The sequence below is a fragment of the Labeo rohita genome, chromosome 7, assembly GCF_022985175.1.
Source record: "Labeo rohita strain BAU-BD-2019 chromosome 7, IGBB_LRoh.1.0, whole genome shotgun sequence".
In the NCBI taxonomy this organism is placed as follows: Eukaryota; Metazoa; Chordata; class Actinopteri; order Cypriniformes; family Cyprinidae; genus Labeo; species Labeo rohita.
The window spans coordinates 45180087-45196819 of NC_066875.1; the positions used below are offsets into that span (position 1 = coordinate 45180087).

At 34.1% G+C, this 16733-nt stretch overlaps 2 protein-coding genes across 4 annotated transcripts in view; both read right to left on the reverse strand.

Annotated features, from left to right (window-relative positions):
- The window catches only part of snrpa1 (small nuclear ribonucleoprotein polypeptide A'), a 199101-nt gene extending 193177 nt beyond the window's left edge, over positions 1-5924 (reverse strand). Inside the window, exons 1-9 of one of the 2 annotated variants that reach the window (XR_007827995.1) lie at positions 5692-5924; positions 5460-5607; positions 4815-4893; positions 4666-4712; positions 4476-4578; positions 2296-2375; positions 1915-1987; positions 974-1067; positions 444-675 (exon numbers count right to left, since the gene is read on the reverse strand). Coding sequence is in view for 1 of the 2 variants with exons in the window: in XM_051113600.1 (XP_050969557.1) it covers positions 530-675; positions 974-1067; positions 1915-1987; positions 2296-2375; positions 4476-4578; positions 4666-4712; positions 4815-4893; positions 5460-5607; positions 5692-5773 (852 nt within the window). In the remaining variant the exon portion in view is untranslated. Of the gene's footprint in view, positions 1-402; positions 676-973; positions 1068-1914; positions 1988-2295; positions 2376-4475; positions 4579-4665; positions 4713-4814; positions 4894-5459; positions 5608-5691 lie in introns of those variants that run through there. The other variant, XM_051113600.1, reaches the window with a different exon arrangement.
- Positions 5925-13008: 7084 nt separating this feature from the next.
- pcsk6 (proprotein convertase subtilisin/kexin type 6) overlaps positions 13009-16733 on the reverse strand; it is a 93063-nt gene continuing 89338 nt past the window's right edge. The window contains exon 21 of one of the 2 annotated variants that reach the window (XM_051115296.1): positions 13009-13360. In XM_051115296.1, the coding sequence (XP_050971253.1) occupies positions 13263-13360 (98 nt within the window). In that variant the 3' untranslated portion in view covers positions 13009-13262. Of the gene's footprint in view, positions 13364-16733 lie in introns of both variants that reach the window. The other variant, XM_051115294.1, reaches the window with a different exon arrangement.

Below are 16733 nucleotides of genomic sequence, written 5' to 3' on the forward strand. Positions count from 1 at the left end.
TTAAAAGTATTTAAGAAAATAAGTAAATGCATTTAAAATTTTAGAATGGGGTTCCTTATATAAGGATGGTCATATCTGGGGCTTTGCTGTATCTAAAATATATATAGTTATAAATAAATAAATGAATATGATAATATAATATTGTCGATTTCCTGTTTACAAGATGTATAAAAAAAAAATTCTGGGAAGAAATGTGCCATGCATTTACAACTTGAGTAGGAAAAGATTAACAATGAACAAACAAACAAATTGAAAATCATCATTATGAATGAATATATTTTAATTTCTAGTCTTTGACGGTGGTCATAAGTTTTGGTTCACAAAAATATTAGAAAACAGCAAATAAAAATTCTTGACCACGTTCAGATATACATAATGAAAAAAAAAACATTCACAACATTGTTAATTAAAAAAAAACAAATGTTTAATGTACTTTAATTTACAAAAAAAACAACACTTCTTGAAACAAGTGCTGTCAAACAGCATCAAAAAGCATTAACGATTCAGAAACATCAACAACTGATCATATCTATGATCCATTCATATGCACGTCTTCCTGCATGTCATCATCGCCTCCGTTTTCTCCCTCCGCTCCCTGCATGTCCTCATACATGGGAACAGACTCCTGCATCTCCTCCTGGATCTCCTCCTCTTCCTCTACCATGTTACTTGCTCCTGAAAAAGAAAAAAACAGGACTTGTGAGAAGATTGATCATTTTTAGGTCTTAACAGAAAACCAAATATGTCCCATTACTTATTAAAATGTTGTTTGACTGAACACAAAGCAGATCAGCTTTTCAGAAAAAACTCAGCCTCAGACTCAAGTGACCATAAGATTTTATTTGTAAGAAGTGCAATCATTAAGTGCATCAACTCTACACATAGGCTTCTCACTCCTTCACCAGTGAATTTTCCCATCATTTGTGATCACTGAATAATATGTTTACATGTAAGTGTGTATTAAAAATAATACCTGATCTCAGCTCTCGTCCTGGGATCTGTCCGGACTGCAAGAGTCCCTTCAACCTCTCAACTTCAGCCAGTGATGTGGCATTAGCAATAGCATTCTACACAAAAACAACATAAATGAGACACATTATACCATGACATCAATCTTTATGAATTACATTAAACTGACATCTTATGGGTACGAGAAATTGCTTTTATTCAGCAACGATTTGTTAAATTAATGAAAAGTGACAGTAAAGACATTTATAATGTTCAAAAACTTTTCATTCATCAAAAAAGTATCATTTTCCAAAAAAAAATATATATATATATATTTAGACCTATGATCAAACCTAAATTTTCAGCTAAATTACTCCAGCCTTCAGCATCACATGATCCTTCAGAAATCATTCTAATGTGCTTGTAACATTGTAACATTATACACTAGACCAGTCAAAAGCTTGGAGTCAGTATATTTTTTGAGAAAAAAAAATAAAAGAAATTAATACTTTTATTTAGCAAGGGTGCTTTAAATTGGTCAAAAATGATGATAAAGACATTTATAATGTTACAAAAGATTTCTATTTCAGATCAATCATGTTCTTCTGAACTTGGTATTCATCAAAGAAACCTGAAAAAAATTCTCAGCTGTTTTCAACATCATCATAAATGTATTTTGAGCTGCAAATCAGAATATTAGAATGATTTCTGAAGGATCATGTGACTGGAGTAAGTATGCTAAAAACGTAGCTTTGAAATCACAGGAATAAATTACATGTTAAAATATATTACAATATATTTTAAATAGTAAAAATGTCAAATTGTTTTGCTGTGCTTTGGATCAAATAAATGTAGACTTGGTGAGCAGAAGACACTACTTTAAAAAAACATTACAAATCTTACTGTTCAAAAACTTTTGACTGATGAGTGTGTAACATATATTTATATGTTAACTCTTATATGTACCTTGATGGCTTCAACATCTGCAGCCGACGGCCCTGTTTTCTTCTCAGTCTGAAGTGCTGCTCCTGGTGTAAACCTGAGAGCAACAATAGACATTTGGTGGTCAGACAATGTAACTGTACTTATGTGCCTCTGCAGCCTTTCAACCGCTGTTCCCACAATCAGAGTGTAGTATCTGGAGTATCTTATCAATAAGAATAAACTGATACGAGACAGAAAAGCCTTGAGCCAGCTCCCCTGAGAAACACTGCTGAAGTTTGACATGGAAATTTGGGTTTTACAGCCAATTCTGTGTCAGTTTTCATTCTCTGAGATGTCGGGTTCATAACTTCCACAGTCCAGTAATTCGGGAGAGCTGTGCTTGATCAAGGAGTTTCATCTTACGTTTTGGTTCGCTTGGCAATATCCTTTGCAAGCTGAGCACCTCGTTTGCCTTTGAACATTTTTTCAGCCTCCTGCCGTTCCTACGGTGATACATCAGAAAGTTAAAGCAGACGTTCACAACACACCATGACATGGACCACGACCCTGTTCTTCACACGTGCATTAATGAATGATCTCAACTGAACTGAGCCAATTTCCCTGCATGTGCATTTATAAAAACAAATTATCCAGAAGGGAATTATAACAATAAAATGTCAGATGTACCATGCACGATAAGTATGAAGAACAGGGCACAGAATGTGAGTACGGTGACATATAAACACACACACACAAAAAAATGTTTTTGAGTGATGAAAAAAAACAGAAATGATCCTTGCAAAGCAAGCAGTATGTATTTTATCAGATAGTCAATTTCAATAAAATAAAACGACAAAATATTCTGTACAAAATGATAGTAAATAATCAAACCAATAGTTAACACAACTACATTTCATAAGTAAAACTTGAGTATTTGCAGCTCACATAACATTTAACAAGATTAATATCTCCTCCACAATTACTGATCCAAAACTGCCCTCTACCATTTATTCTAAATAAATAATCACTACAAAACTGCACAAAAAAAACAATTAAGTGCCTGAAATATATTGTTTTATTTAAAGCATGATGTACACTTCTGTTCAAGTTATGTTATGGGTCCGAAAGGTTTTTAAAGTTTCTAAAGTAAGAGACTAACCAAAGCTGCATTTATTTGATCAAAAATACAGTAAAAACAGCAATATTCTAAAATATTATTAGAATTTAAAATAACTGCTTTGTAACTGAATATTGTTTAAAATGCAACACTGAATTTTCAGTATCATGACTGAATGATTTGCTGCTCAAGAAACATTTCTGATTATCATCAATGTTGAAAACAGTTCAAAAGAACAGCATCTTTATAATATTATAAATGTCTTAACGGTCAATTCGATCAATTTAATGCATCTTTGTTGAAATAAGAAGTATTAAAGGAGAAGTCCACTTCCAGAACAACAATTTACAAATAATTTACTCACCCCCTTGTCATCCAAGATGTTCATGTCTTTCTGTCTTCAGTCATAAAGAAATTATATTTTTTGAGGAAAGCATTTTTGAAATGCAGCTTCAAAAGGCTCTAAACGATCCCAGCCAAGAAAGAAGGGTCTTATCTAGCGAAACGATAGTTCATTTTTTTTCACCTGTTTCGAGACTTCGGGTTTTTCGAGTCGTTTGTTCATCTTATGGGGCTGTCACGTGAACGAACGAACGACTCAAACCCGAAAACTTGTCAGATAAGAGGTGAGGTGAGCTAATCAGACAAAAAACCCAGGTAAACAATGAATAAATCTTTTCTGTTTCTTATAGCATTACAGTTTTGTCTTGTTTGTAGTGTGATCAACGTTTGTGTAAGCAGTAGATGTGTTAGGGAAGTAACACGTAACATTTTAACTATATTTTGCTAAAATGAACGAAATGACTCAAAAAAAGATTTGTTCATTTTGCTGAACGAGACTCAAAGGTCCGAGTCGGTAAAATGATCCGAACTTCCTATCACTACTACGAATCACGTTGAAGTTCATCGTCAGTGTACTATGGCGAAAAAAGGTAGGTAAATTTTATCTTCTCCTACAACTTCAGAATTATCCGACATCGTTGTAGCTTTTTGTTTGTAAACAGCGTTTGACTTATTTGCACTTTGTTAGTCTTTGCGCGTTTGCTTTGTAAACACTGGGTCTGTAGTTCTGCGTGACCTTTCGGCATGATTCAGTAGTACATAGTGTCGTGAATGCGCATCCCAGAGCCTGTGCTACGCAAACTTTTGTGATTATAAAGTATAAAAATGTTTATTTTTGAAAAATTATTTTTGTTTAGAGCCCTTTAAAGCTGCATATAAACTGCATTTTGGAAGTTAAAAATCAGGGGCACAACTGAAGTCCATTATATGAAGAAAAATCCTGAAATGTTTTCCTCAAAAACCATAATTTCTTTACGACTGAAGACAGAAAGACATGAACATCTTGGATGACAAGGGGGTGAGTAAATTATTTGTTAATTGTTGTTCTGGAAGTGGAGTTCTCCTTTAATTTCTTTTTAAAAAACCTTTTGAATAGTAGTGTAGTTAAAAAAAAAAAAAACACACTGTTACAGTTCAATCATACCTTCAGTTTAACCTTCTGGAAGTCCAGAACTCTGATCTGTGGAATTTTATTGATGACATATAATCTGTAATGTTTCTTGTTGGTAACTGGATTCCTGAGAAGACTTTAAAACAGAAAAACAGCTCATATTACTTGAAGTTAAAATATTAAAATGAAAATGTGTAAAACAGCAGTTTCTTCAAGCAGCTACCTGAGGAGTGTCAGTGATTTCACTGTTGCAAGAGGATCCAAATCACCCTGTTGAGAACCAGAAACAAACATTAGTCCACAATTCAACGATACCAAACTTAAAGATTGAATGATTATCATGCATAAATACAGATCTACGATCAGACTCACCAGTTCTTGAATGTTGTTGCTTGTGAGAATGAGCTCTTTCAGGTTTGGTAAAGACTGCTCCAGGTTCTCTCCAATTCGGCTGCAATAAGCGAGACAAAAACAGTCAAACCATAGCCTTCAAGTTTTTGAAACTTAGTTTCATAAGGTGTGCAATAAGATTAAAGTCTGCACATTAAACAATGCTGAGCAGCATGTTATGGTATCTTTCACTAGACATATGTGACCATGGACCACAAAACCAGTCTTAAGTAGCACAGGTATATTTGTAGCAATAGCCAACAATAAATTGTATGGGTCAAAATGATTGATTTTTCTTTTATGCCTGAAATCATTAGGATATTAAGTAAAGATCATGTTCCATTCAGATATTTTGTGCATTCCCTCACATGAATATATCCAAACTTAATTTTTGGTTTAGTAATATGCATTGCTAAGAACTTCATTTGGACAACTTCAAAGGCGATTTTCTCACTCAAATATTGTCCTATCCTAACAAACATCAATGGAAAGCTTATTTATTCAGCTTACAGATGACGTATAAATCTCAAATTCACAAAAACGTACCCTTATGATTGGTTTTGCGGCCCAGGGTCACATATGAAGATAACATGTTTCCATAGAATACATTTCTGTCTGATTCCTCACCAGATTCTGTTGTTGTTCAGCAGGAGTGTTTTGAGTCTCTTTAGCAGCGGGAACCCATCCAGTTTTCTGACCTCGTTGTCGGACAAATCAATAGTATCAAACTGATCGAGTGTGGCGCCCAGATTCTCCAGCACAGGGATCTTATAACCTACAAACACACCAGCTGAAGTTATTCCTACAGCAACACACATAAATTCGCTGAAATGAGTTTTGAAGATGCTGCTTGACTCACCGCGCAGGTCGAGCTCTCTGTCCCGCACAGGGTTCGTGTACTGCGCCGCCTGCTCGATTAACTCTGCCGTCAGCTTCACCATTTCAGCGGCTGAGAGGAACGACCTATGAAAAATTAGTTTGATCAACGGGAAATGTGTTTGATCAAAAGTTTATTATGAACGGCTAACATTCGCACACACGCTGCCGCCAAACGGAAACGTCTGTTTTGTTCTGCTCGAAACAAACGCCACGTTTGCAGAAAAACTACAGCGCCATCAGGCGGACTGGAGGAGAAATGCGCTATAGCGTGTGATATATTACACCCTGGGAAAAGTATAAAACAAGGTGTGAAGTGTAAGATAAAACTAAACTTTCAGCAGATATGTATTTATAAATGAAGAGTAATTGTAGGTCATTAGGATAAAAAACAACAATTGCATATACTAAGTTCAAATGGCATGTTTATATTTCTTAATTAATTTGATTATTTTCTTAATATAATTCCTTAAATTTAATTATTTATTGTAATGTATTGTATATTAATATTAATATAAAAAAGTATATGATATATAATTACTAAAATATAATTATTGTATCACATGGTTTATGATGTTTACCACCTTTGGTTGCTAATCCAAAGGTTTAAACAGACTAAAATTAAAATACAAACTATCCATGAAAGTCCAGAATATCACAATACTCAACATATCTATCATAGCAGATGTTATTTGTTGCATAAATAAAATTAATACAACTTCTAAATGTAAGAAATGTTCAGTTCATAATATTTTTTTGTTTTGTTTTTAGTTTTTCACAACATCTTGACATTTTATCTTGAACTTTCTCTTAAGATTGCAATAGTTATTTACAGGTATTATTCATTTAATTAGTTAAATTTGTAACACAATTTGAAAAATATACTTAACACTTGGAAATGTGTTGAAGCTTGTTTATGCCACTGGTTAAAAATAAAATAAGTAAATAAGTAAATAAATACATGTAATTTTTCTCGCATCGCTGCATTTGTATTGCACAATTCTGCCCTTTTTTGAGTAATTAATTTATTTTCAGAATTGTGTGATATTAATTTGCAATTACGAGAAAAAAAGACCCAGTTGCGTCTTTATATTTTATACCGTGGTGGGGGGAAAAACAGAACTGGGAGATGACTAAAAGCAACATTCTGTGGAAAAATAGAGAGAATTTCCAGACTCATTTTACTCATTTTGAGTAAAAAAGCCAGAGTTGTGAGGTAAAAGGTAAAATTACCTTTTTTATTTTATTTTATTCTGGGCTTCCATACTAAATGAACACAACAGTAGGTCTAATACAAGAATAAACAACTCAAAGAATCCCTCATTAATCCACCAGAGCGCAGCACAGTCCTGCTAATCTAAGCCAGTTTCTTCTGTTCCTCATTCAAATGTGAAGTTGTATAATATAAACTGTCAGTGCGTAAAAGAAAACCACAGATGGTGTGATGAACATCCTTCATTCCTCTGCAGAAACAGACATGTCAACATGTTTTATTTCTAAATAATCTACAGTGTTGCATCTGATACTCAGAACAGATGTTTTCTTTTTGGAGATTTGAAGAAACGACAGGTTAAAGAAGTTCAGCAGATGTTTTTAGTATGAAAGTCGATTTATTATCAAATGAAGTATCAAACAGCTGATAAAGATGTAGTAAAAAGTTTCCAAGGCAGTTTTAATGTGGCCTTCATTGGCTAGGCCTAATTTAACAAAAACTTTAGTTGACACAACTGTCACAGATAAAAAAAAAAAAAAAAAGGCTAATGAAACACTCATAATGGAGTTTGTAATGTAATATATAGTATATTTAACCTACTTTTTGTTTCAACATGAGCAATCAGTTGAGGTCAAAAGTTTATATACACTTTGCAGAATCTGCGAAATGTTAATTAGTTTACCAAAATGAGAGGGATCATACAAAATGCATGTTATTTTTATTTAGGACTGACCTGAATCATATATTTCACATAAACAACGTTTACATCCACAAGAGAAAATAATAGTTGAATTTATAATGCATTGTTTTTCCTTCTGGAGCATCAGTGAGCATTTAAACTTTCTGTAATACTTGCATATGAGTCCCTCAGTTGTCGTAAAGTGTCAAAAGGTGGATCTCAAAATCATACAGTCATCACAAAAATGCTGAAAAACCAAAGAATCTGTGAGACCTGAAGGATTTTTCTGAAGAACAGCGGGCAACTGTTTAGGACAAACAAGGGACTCACGAACAACAATGACTAAACAAAAAAACACAGTTGTGGATCATTCAGGTAACAACACTATTAAAAATCAAGCGTATGTAAACTTTTGGACAGTGTCATTTTTATGAATTCAACTTTTATTTTCTCTTGTGGACTATATGTAAACATCTTTTATGTGAAATATCTTATTCAGGTCAGTACTAAATAAACAATAGCATGCATTTTGTATGATCCCTCTTATTTTGCTAAAATAATTAACATTTTACAGATTTTGCAAGGCGTATGTAAACTTTTGACCTCGGTTGTACATGTGGATAATTAAATAAAGTTGCTTGAGTCCAGTAAGTGTTCATCTTGAAATATTGCTAACAATATAAAAGTTGTTTTTATATTTACTTTATAAATCAGAGAAAATCCTACATGAGCTGAAGGTGTGCATTTGTACAATTATACTTAAAGGGGTCATTGGATGCCCATTTTTCCACAAGTTGATATGATTCTTTAAGAGTCTATAATATACTTTGGTTAAAAATTCTCAATGGTAGTGTAAAACAACACCCTATTTACCTTGCCAAAATCAGCTCTGCAAAAATCAATGGATTCTGATGGATTGTTCCTTTAAATGCAGATGAGCTCTGCTCGCCCCGCCCCTCTCTCCTCTCTGTGGAGTGACGAGCCTGTTTACTTTGGCCGTATTTAGCCGCATTCAGCTTCTTTACTTGCTAACTAGCACATCATTAGGAAAGGCGATCGCAAAGATTCATAAAAAACCTCTTATACTCACTTCTGCTGTAAGTGAAGCTGGATCATGAATGATTTGCGCAAACATAGATGCATTTATGTAGATCGGGAGGCACATTCCATTCACAAACAAACATAATCCACTGCATCTTCAGCGGCTCAGATGTCAAGAATAAATGATCAATCACTATGTTCATTATTACATCCAGCAACACAACACCTCAATCGCTCAATTGGACATATTCTTGTCTAACGTACATCCCTGCTCCAGCATCGACATAATGGAGGTCGGACTGAGACAGCTGATTTAGGCAGGTCTGAGGTAAGATGCTCATGTCAATCAACTATAGTGGGAATGGCCTCTATGGGTGTGACGCCACACTGACAGGCATCTGAGAATGGCTCAGTTTGAAAAAGGGGATATTATTTTTACATCTGATACATGGATTTTTTATCATATTAGGGTAGATGTGTACATACATGACCTCTTTAAAATGTATACTTTTACTTGCTAAAAAATATGAACCATCAATCAGACGACAGAAGGAATATAGTAGATTGTGCACAACAGGTTTTTCAGCAAAGTTTTGATCATGTTGATCATTTAGAGGCCATAGAAATTTGCATATTAAATTTAAAACAGTAGGCTTTATAGGGTTAATATCTCAATACAGATGTTCTCCTTTGTGTTTCACAAGTTTGTAATGACATAAGGTTAAGGACAGAATTTGCATTTTAAGGTGAACTATCTCTTTAATGTTTAGATCACATTTAAAATGATGTTTCTTAGTGAAACAGTCCACAGTAATCTCATGTGTCTCCTTTAGAGATTCAGAGATCGCAACCATGTCTCAAACGGTGCACAAATGAACTGAAACACCAAGTCTAAATTCACAAAAACAACTACAAATTTTCTTACCAAATTCTTCCATGATTGAATGATCGGAGCTGCCATCCACATTCATTACAGCTGCTCTACGCTCTTACTGCATGACAGCAGTGGACTCATTTTATTTCTTCTGGGGAATTTCAAGAGATCTGAGATAAAGCTGATAGTCACGCATAAAAAATAAGTGCATGAACCATCTGTTTATCATTAAATAACATCAAATAACCCTCGTGTCTCTCAATCTAAACCCTCTGTTACAGTCTGAGAGACTCAAGCGACATTCAATAAATCAAAAACACACTGAACGCTGAAGCATCAGACTTGACTGTAATATTATGAGAACCTACAAAAAATTCCATCTCTCTCTCTTTCTCACTCCCTATATACAGCTGAAGTCAAAAGTTTATACACCTTGCAGAATCTGCAAAATGTTAAATATTTTATCAAAATAAAAGATTATACAAAATGTGTTGTTTATTTAGCACTGACCTGAAGATATTTCACATAAAATATGCTTACATATAGTCCACAAGAGAAAATAATAGTTGAATTTATAAAAATAACCCTGTTCAAAAGTTTACATACACTTGAATCTTAATACTGTGTTGTTATCTGAATGATCCACAGCTGTGTTTGTTTGTTTAGTGGTAGTTGTTCATGAGTCCCTTGTTTGTCCTGAACAGTTAAACTGCCCGCTGTTCTTCAGAAAAATCCTTCAGGTCCCACAAATTCTTTGTTTTTTCAGGATTTTTGTGTATTTGAAATCTTTCCAACAATGACTGTATGATTTTGAGATCCATCTTTTCACACTGTGGACAACTGAGAGACTTGTATGCAACTATTACAGAAGGTTCAAACATTCACTGATGCTTCAGAAAGAAAACATGATGCATTAAGAGCCGGGGGTGTAAACTTTTGAACAGAATGAAGACGTGTATTATTTTGCCTAAATATCGTATTTTTTCATTTAGTACTGCCATCAGAAGCTTCAGAAGATACTTACATGTTTCTCAGAAGACAAAATAAGTTAAATTTACCCTGATCTTCAAATTGTATGAAATGCTCCTAATGCATCATTTTTACTTCTATAACATCAGTGAGTGTTTGAACCTTCTGTAATAGTTGCATATGAGTCTCTCAGTTTTCCTCAGTGTGAAAAGATGGATCTCAAAATCATACAGTCAATGTTGGAAAGGGTTCAAATACACACACACAAAAAAACTGAAAAGCCACTGAATTTGTGGGACCTGAAGGATTTTTCTGAAGAACAGAGGGCATTTTAACTGTTCAGGAAAATACAAGGGAGTCATGAACAGCTATCACTAAACAAAAAATCACAGCTGTGGATCATTCAGGTAATAACACAGTATTAAGACTCAAGTGTATGTAAACTTTTGAACAGGGTCATTTTTATAATTTCAATCATTATTTTCTCTTGTGGACTATATGTAAACATCTTTTATGTAAAATATCTTATTCAGTTCAGTACTAAATAAAAAAAAATCGCATGCATTTTACATGCTACCCCTCTTATTTTGGTAAAAAACTTAACATTTTACAGATTCTGCAAGTTGTATGTAAACTTTTGACTTCAACTGTATATATATATATATATATATATATATATATATACACACACACAAACACACATAATATATGCATATTAAGCTATGATTGGAGTGATTTAACACAAAAACATTTTTTATAGCTCTATACTCTTACTGTATGTCAACAATTGACTCGTGTCCATTATTTATATCTCCTGAGAAATTTGAGAAGAAACATCTAAGACAAAGTTCATAATTCTGCATTTAACATAACTAAGAATTTATAAACATTGTCAGAACAATCAAATACACAAATTTAATCTTTAAATACTACTACAATGGGTAACCCTTTAGATTAGGTAACACATATTCACTATTAACTAAGAGTTTGCAATGATAATGAACAATAATGACCAAACAGCGCAGTATCATCATAGTTCAGAGCTCATTAATAAAGCATCATGTAATGCACGCAGTTATGCACAATACTGGTTATCATCAGTCCTGTGGTGTTTTCGCACAAAGTGACTCTAGAACCATTAAAGAGATTCACTGAAGCTTGAGGAGTTTAGTAACATCACAATGAGGAACATGTGTTAGGAGTTCATCTGTATTAAGAGCAGCTGTGAACCTTCATTACAATGATCAGTGTGTGTGTGTGTGTGTGTGTTCATCAATTGCCCTTCAGGACGTTGCAGTCAAAGCATCACCGGGTCACTGCGGGTCAGACTCTGACAGCTCACCAAGATGCACTGCAAATAGTAGAGCCCAATCTAAATATTTACAAGCTCTGATATCAGAACATGGAAAACCCTGAAAAACCTAAACAAACAAATGATCATTAGCGCATAAACGCAGACCACCGACACAAGCATCCTCACTGTGGGAAAAGAGAGACTCCGCCACACATTTTCATCAAGGAAAGGTTTATATTTCAGAGCTTTGATGGACTTCTTCCACCTTCAAATATTTAAAATATTATTAGATACATAGTTTGAAATGTACAGCGTTGTTATTCTTGATCATTCTTGAGATTTAAAAGCTTAATGTCTCTCTTAACATTGCAGTTCCACTCCAAACGCTATCTGACATTCACCAATGTCTCACTGGAAATCACATGATCAGTTATGAGAACAGCTTCTCTCATATACAGTTATATTATAATTCAGAGTGATGTCTTTGAATAAAAAAGAAGCGATTTATACATGTACTGCATGTTTAAAAAACAGACAATCTTAAAAATATATCTTGTTTAAATCAAATAGCACCCTAAGAGGGTTTCTTGAAATGAGGAGTATTATTTCTGTCATTAAAGGAATACTTGACCCTAAAATGAATATTTACCCTCAGACCAAGAACAGATTTGGAGAAATGTAGGATTCCATCTCTTGCTCACCAATGGATCCTCTGCAGTGAATGGGTGCCGTCAGAATGAGAGTCCAAACTGCTGATAAAAACATCACAATAATCCACAAGTAATAATCCACACCACTCCACTCCATCAATTAATGACTTGAGAAGTGAAAAGCTGCATGTTTTTAAGAAACAAATGCATCAAGACACTTTAACTTCAAACCATCCTATTTTCTAGCTCAAATCTGAATCCATAGTTTATAATAACGCTTCCTCCAGTGGAAAAAGTCAATTCATTGTTGTCCTCTCAAATCAATATCCACCCACATATTTGTTTAGAACTGTTTTAGACTGTTTTTGTTTGTAAACAGTGCTTGTAAATGTGTGCATATTTCTCCCCTGATTCAGACAAGATAGTATGGATAGAGGAGATTTTAGCTGAAAAACATTCTAATGATGGATTTGTTTCTTACAAACACACAGCTTTTCACTTCACAAGATGTTAATTGATGAACTGAAGTGGGGTGGATTACTTGTGGATTATTGTGATGTTTTTATCAGCTGTTTGCAATCTCATTCTGATGGTACCCATTCACTGCAGAGGATCCACTGGTGAGCAAGTGATGTATTGCTAAATTTCTTCCAATCTTTTCAGATGAAGGAACAAACTCATCTTGGATGGCCTGAGGGTGAGTACTTTGTCAGCCTATTTTCATTTTTGTGTGAACTATTCCTTTAATAATCACAGTATAACTAGTTTAAAATGTACATTAGATAATACAACCAAAGACAGAGGAGGTCAGTCTATTCGCGTCTTCTCTTGCTGTCATCCAGCCGTCATCAAACACGTCCGGCAGCAGAATTGACGGAAGAGCTTCTTCTCACATAATCGGTTCGATTTGACCATCTCGCAGAAGACTTCATCTGCTAAGAAAGACAAAAAGAAAGTCTCAATCATGTCTGTTTATCAAGCACATCACAGATCCGAATGATCCCAGTGAGCTGGCATGTCTTTTCTCAGAGTTTCTTACATTTTCCTCAGTGTGTCTATTATTTTTATCAAATACACTTTGGTTCCCCAAAGAACCTTCCAGTGAATAGTTCTTAAAGGAACCATTCTAAGAAAAATTTTAGAATTCTAAAAAACCTTTTTTTGCATTGAAATGTTCTTTATGGAACCATCAATACCAATAAAGAAACGTAAGAATTTTTAAGAGTGTAGGATGAAACCCAAATGCCCTACACTTGAATAAGAAGTGCTACTAACAGCAGCGGATCATCTTCTGTCCCTCTTTCTCCTCCCTGGGTGATCTGATGGTCATGTTATGCGAGTTTGGACAGACACAAGGTTCCAGAGCAATAAGGGACAGCGGATCCTTGTGAAAGCATTGTTTTTGTCCTGCCAAAGCTTTGCTTCTCACTCACACAACCGGCGTTTACGACAATCCCTGTTTTTTCCACCCTCTCACTCACGCACGACCCTCTTCCCTTTCATCTTCTCTCTGTACGTCACTCTCTTTGGAAATCTTTATACTCATCGTGTTTCCCTTTCTTCTCTCTAACGTCAGCGTTTATAGCTGTAGAACAACAAACTGTGTTTGAGAAGATGTTAAGTCTGAAAGCCTTGTAAAAACCTGGGTTAGGTCACTTTGACATGACCCATCTAAATTACTCCAATGTGATAATAATAACAAAAAGCTCTAAATAAATAAATAATTTCAGATTGGAAGGCAATGAATATATATAAGTTTCTGGCTTTAGAAACAAGCAAAAATGTTTGTTTTTCCAAACTTCCTTGCAACAAAATAAAACTTACCTATTATACGTAAAGGGATAGTTTATGCAAAAGTTAATCTCCTGTCACCATTCACTTACTCTTATGCATCATTTTTCTTCTTTCGTCAAACACAAAATCAGAAGTTCAACAAAATGTCTCAGTGAATCGTTTTCCCCCGCACAGAATAAAGAAATCAGGGTTCAGGATATAAGGGAAGTAAATTATTTACACTCTTAAAAATAAAGGTTCTTTATTGGCATTGATGGTTCCATAAAGAATCTTGAACATCCATAGAACCTTTCAAATGCAGAAAAGGTTCTTTATAGTCAAAAAAAAAGTTCTTTAGATTTTTAAAATCTTCTTCAAAATGGTTAAAGGAGAAGTCCACTTCCAGAACAACAATTTGCAAATAATGTACTTCACCCCCTTGTCATCCAAGATGTTCATGTCTTTCTGTCTTCAGTCGTGAAGAAATTATGGCTTTTGAGGAAAACATTTCAGGATTTTTCTCCATATAATGGACTTCATTGGTGCCCTGAGCTAATCATAGACTAAAGACTTTTCTGTTTCTTACAGCATTATAGTTTTGTCTTGTTTGTAGTGTGATCAACATTTGTGTAAGCAGTAGATGTGTTAGGGAAGTAACACGTAACATTTTAATTTTATTTTGCTAAAATGAAGAAATGGCTCGAAAAAACATTCGTTCATTTTGCTGAACGAGATTTAAAGGTCAGAGTCGGTAAAATGATCTGAACTTCCCATCACTACTATGAATCACGTGCAAGTTTATCGTCTGTGTACTGAATATGGCGAAAAACTCCATCTTATTTTCTCCTACAACTTGAGAAGAGGACATTGTTGTGCCTTTTTGTTTGTAAACAGCGTTTACAACTTACTTCCACTTTCTTAGTCTTTGCACGTTCGCACTGTAAACACTGGGTCTGTAGTTCCGCCTATGTCCGCATCACCTTTCGACTTGATTCAATAGTACGTAGTGTCATGAACGTGCATCCCAGAGCCTGTTCTACACAAGCTTTTGTGCTTAAAAAGTATAAAAAAAAGTCATTTTCTGAAGAAACTGACCGATCGTTTCACTAGATAAGACCCTTCTTCCTCAGCTGGGACTGTTTAGAGCCTTTTGAAGCTGCATTTAAACTACATTTTGGAATTGGGGCACCAAAGCAGTCCATTATATGGAGAAAAATCCTGAAATGCTTTCCTCAAAAACCATAATTTCTTCACGACTGAAGACAGAAAGACATGGATGACAAGTGGGCGATTAAATTATTTGGAAACTGTTGTTCTGGAAGTGGACTTCTCCTTTAAGAACTGTTCCTTGAGGGAACTGAAAGGTTCCTTGGGGAGCCAAAAATGTTTTTTTTAATGGCATCACTGCAAAAACACTCTTTTGCAACCCTTTTTTGTGTATATATACATACATTTTTAACGATTAATATTTATTTTTTATATTTTTTTAAACAATTCTTTTTAAATAGTTAATTATTAGCCTCAGTTACAAGCAAAACTGGTTCTATTCAATGAATCAGTCTTGAACTCATGAATCACTGTTTATTTATTAGGGCTGTCAGTTGATTAAAATTTAATATATGATGTGTCGATTAATTAATCTAATTAATCGCAAAATACATTTGACTGTGAAAATACTATTATTTAAAGGTATCAGAGAAAGTATCAAATAGACATTACAAATTGAAGGTTTTAAAAGATATATTTTATTTGATAAAATTTATTACACATAAACATTTAGGCTGCAACAGCCTAACGTAAACTGTGGAACATAAAAGAAGATAAATCGAGAAACATCTGAGTATTTTTTGGTTATATAATGAAAATCATTGTTAACAGCTTTGTTAAAATACTTTCTTTTATGCTCCACAAAAGAAAGGTTTGAAATGACATGAGGGTGAGTAAATGATGACAGAATTACATTTTTTTGGGTGAACTATCCCTTTAATAATTTTATTATTTTTTGTTTGTTTGTTTGTTTGTTTTAATGAAATGGTACTTTAAATAAGAAACTAAATCTGCCAGCAGGTGGCAGTAAATGTCTTCACTCACTCATTAGATTTGATTTGTTCAAATGGCTGATTCATTCAGGAATGAAGTAAATGGCTCTCTTTATAAATGGGCCTTTGAATCATTGATTCACACGATTCGATCAAAACACGGATTCATTCAGAAAGTAAACACCGATGTGTTGCGTGGAGACGTGAAACAATTCTGCTATGGCTTCAAAGGTAATATGTTCTCTGCAAAATTGGGCAAAAACACATAATATTGTGTTTAAAATATAACACAGTATCAGCTTCTTATTTACTGAACTGTTGTATAAAATCACATTTAAGCTTGTGATATATTGAGTCAAAATCAGCACTCAGCGTCATATTGCTCTTGTTGCCAGTGTGATATGTGATGTATATAAATATGAGAGAAAACACATATAGGGTTTTTTGTTTGTTCATTTTTTTTTCACCAATATCTTGAATTTCAGGGCATAAC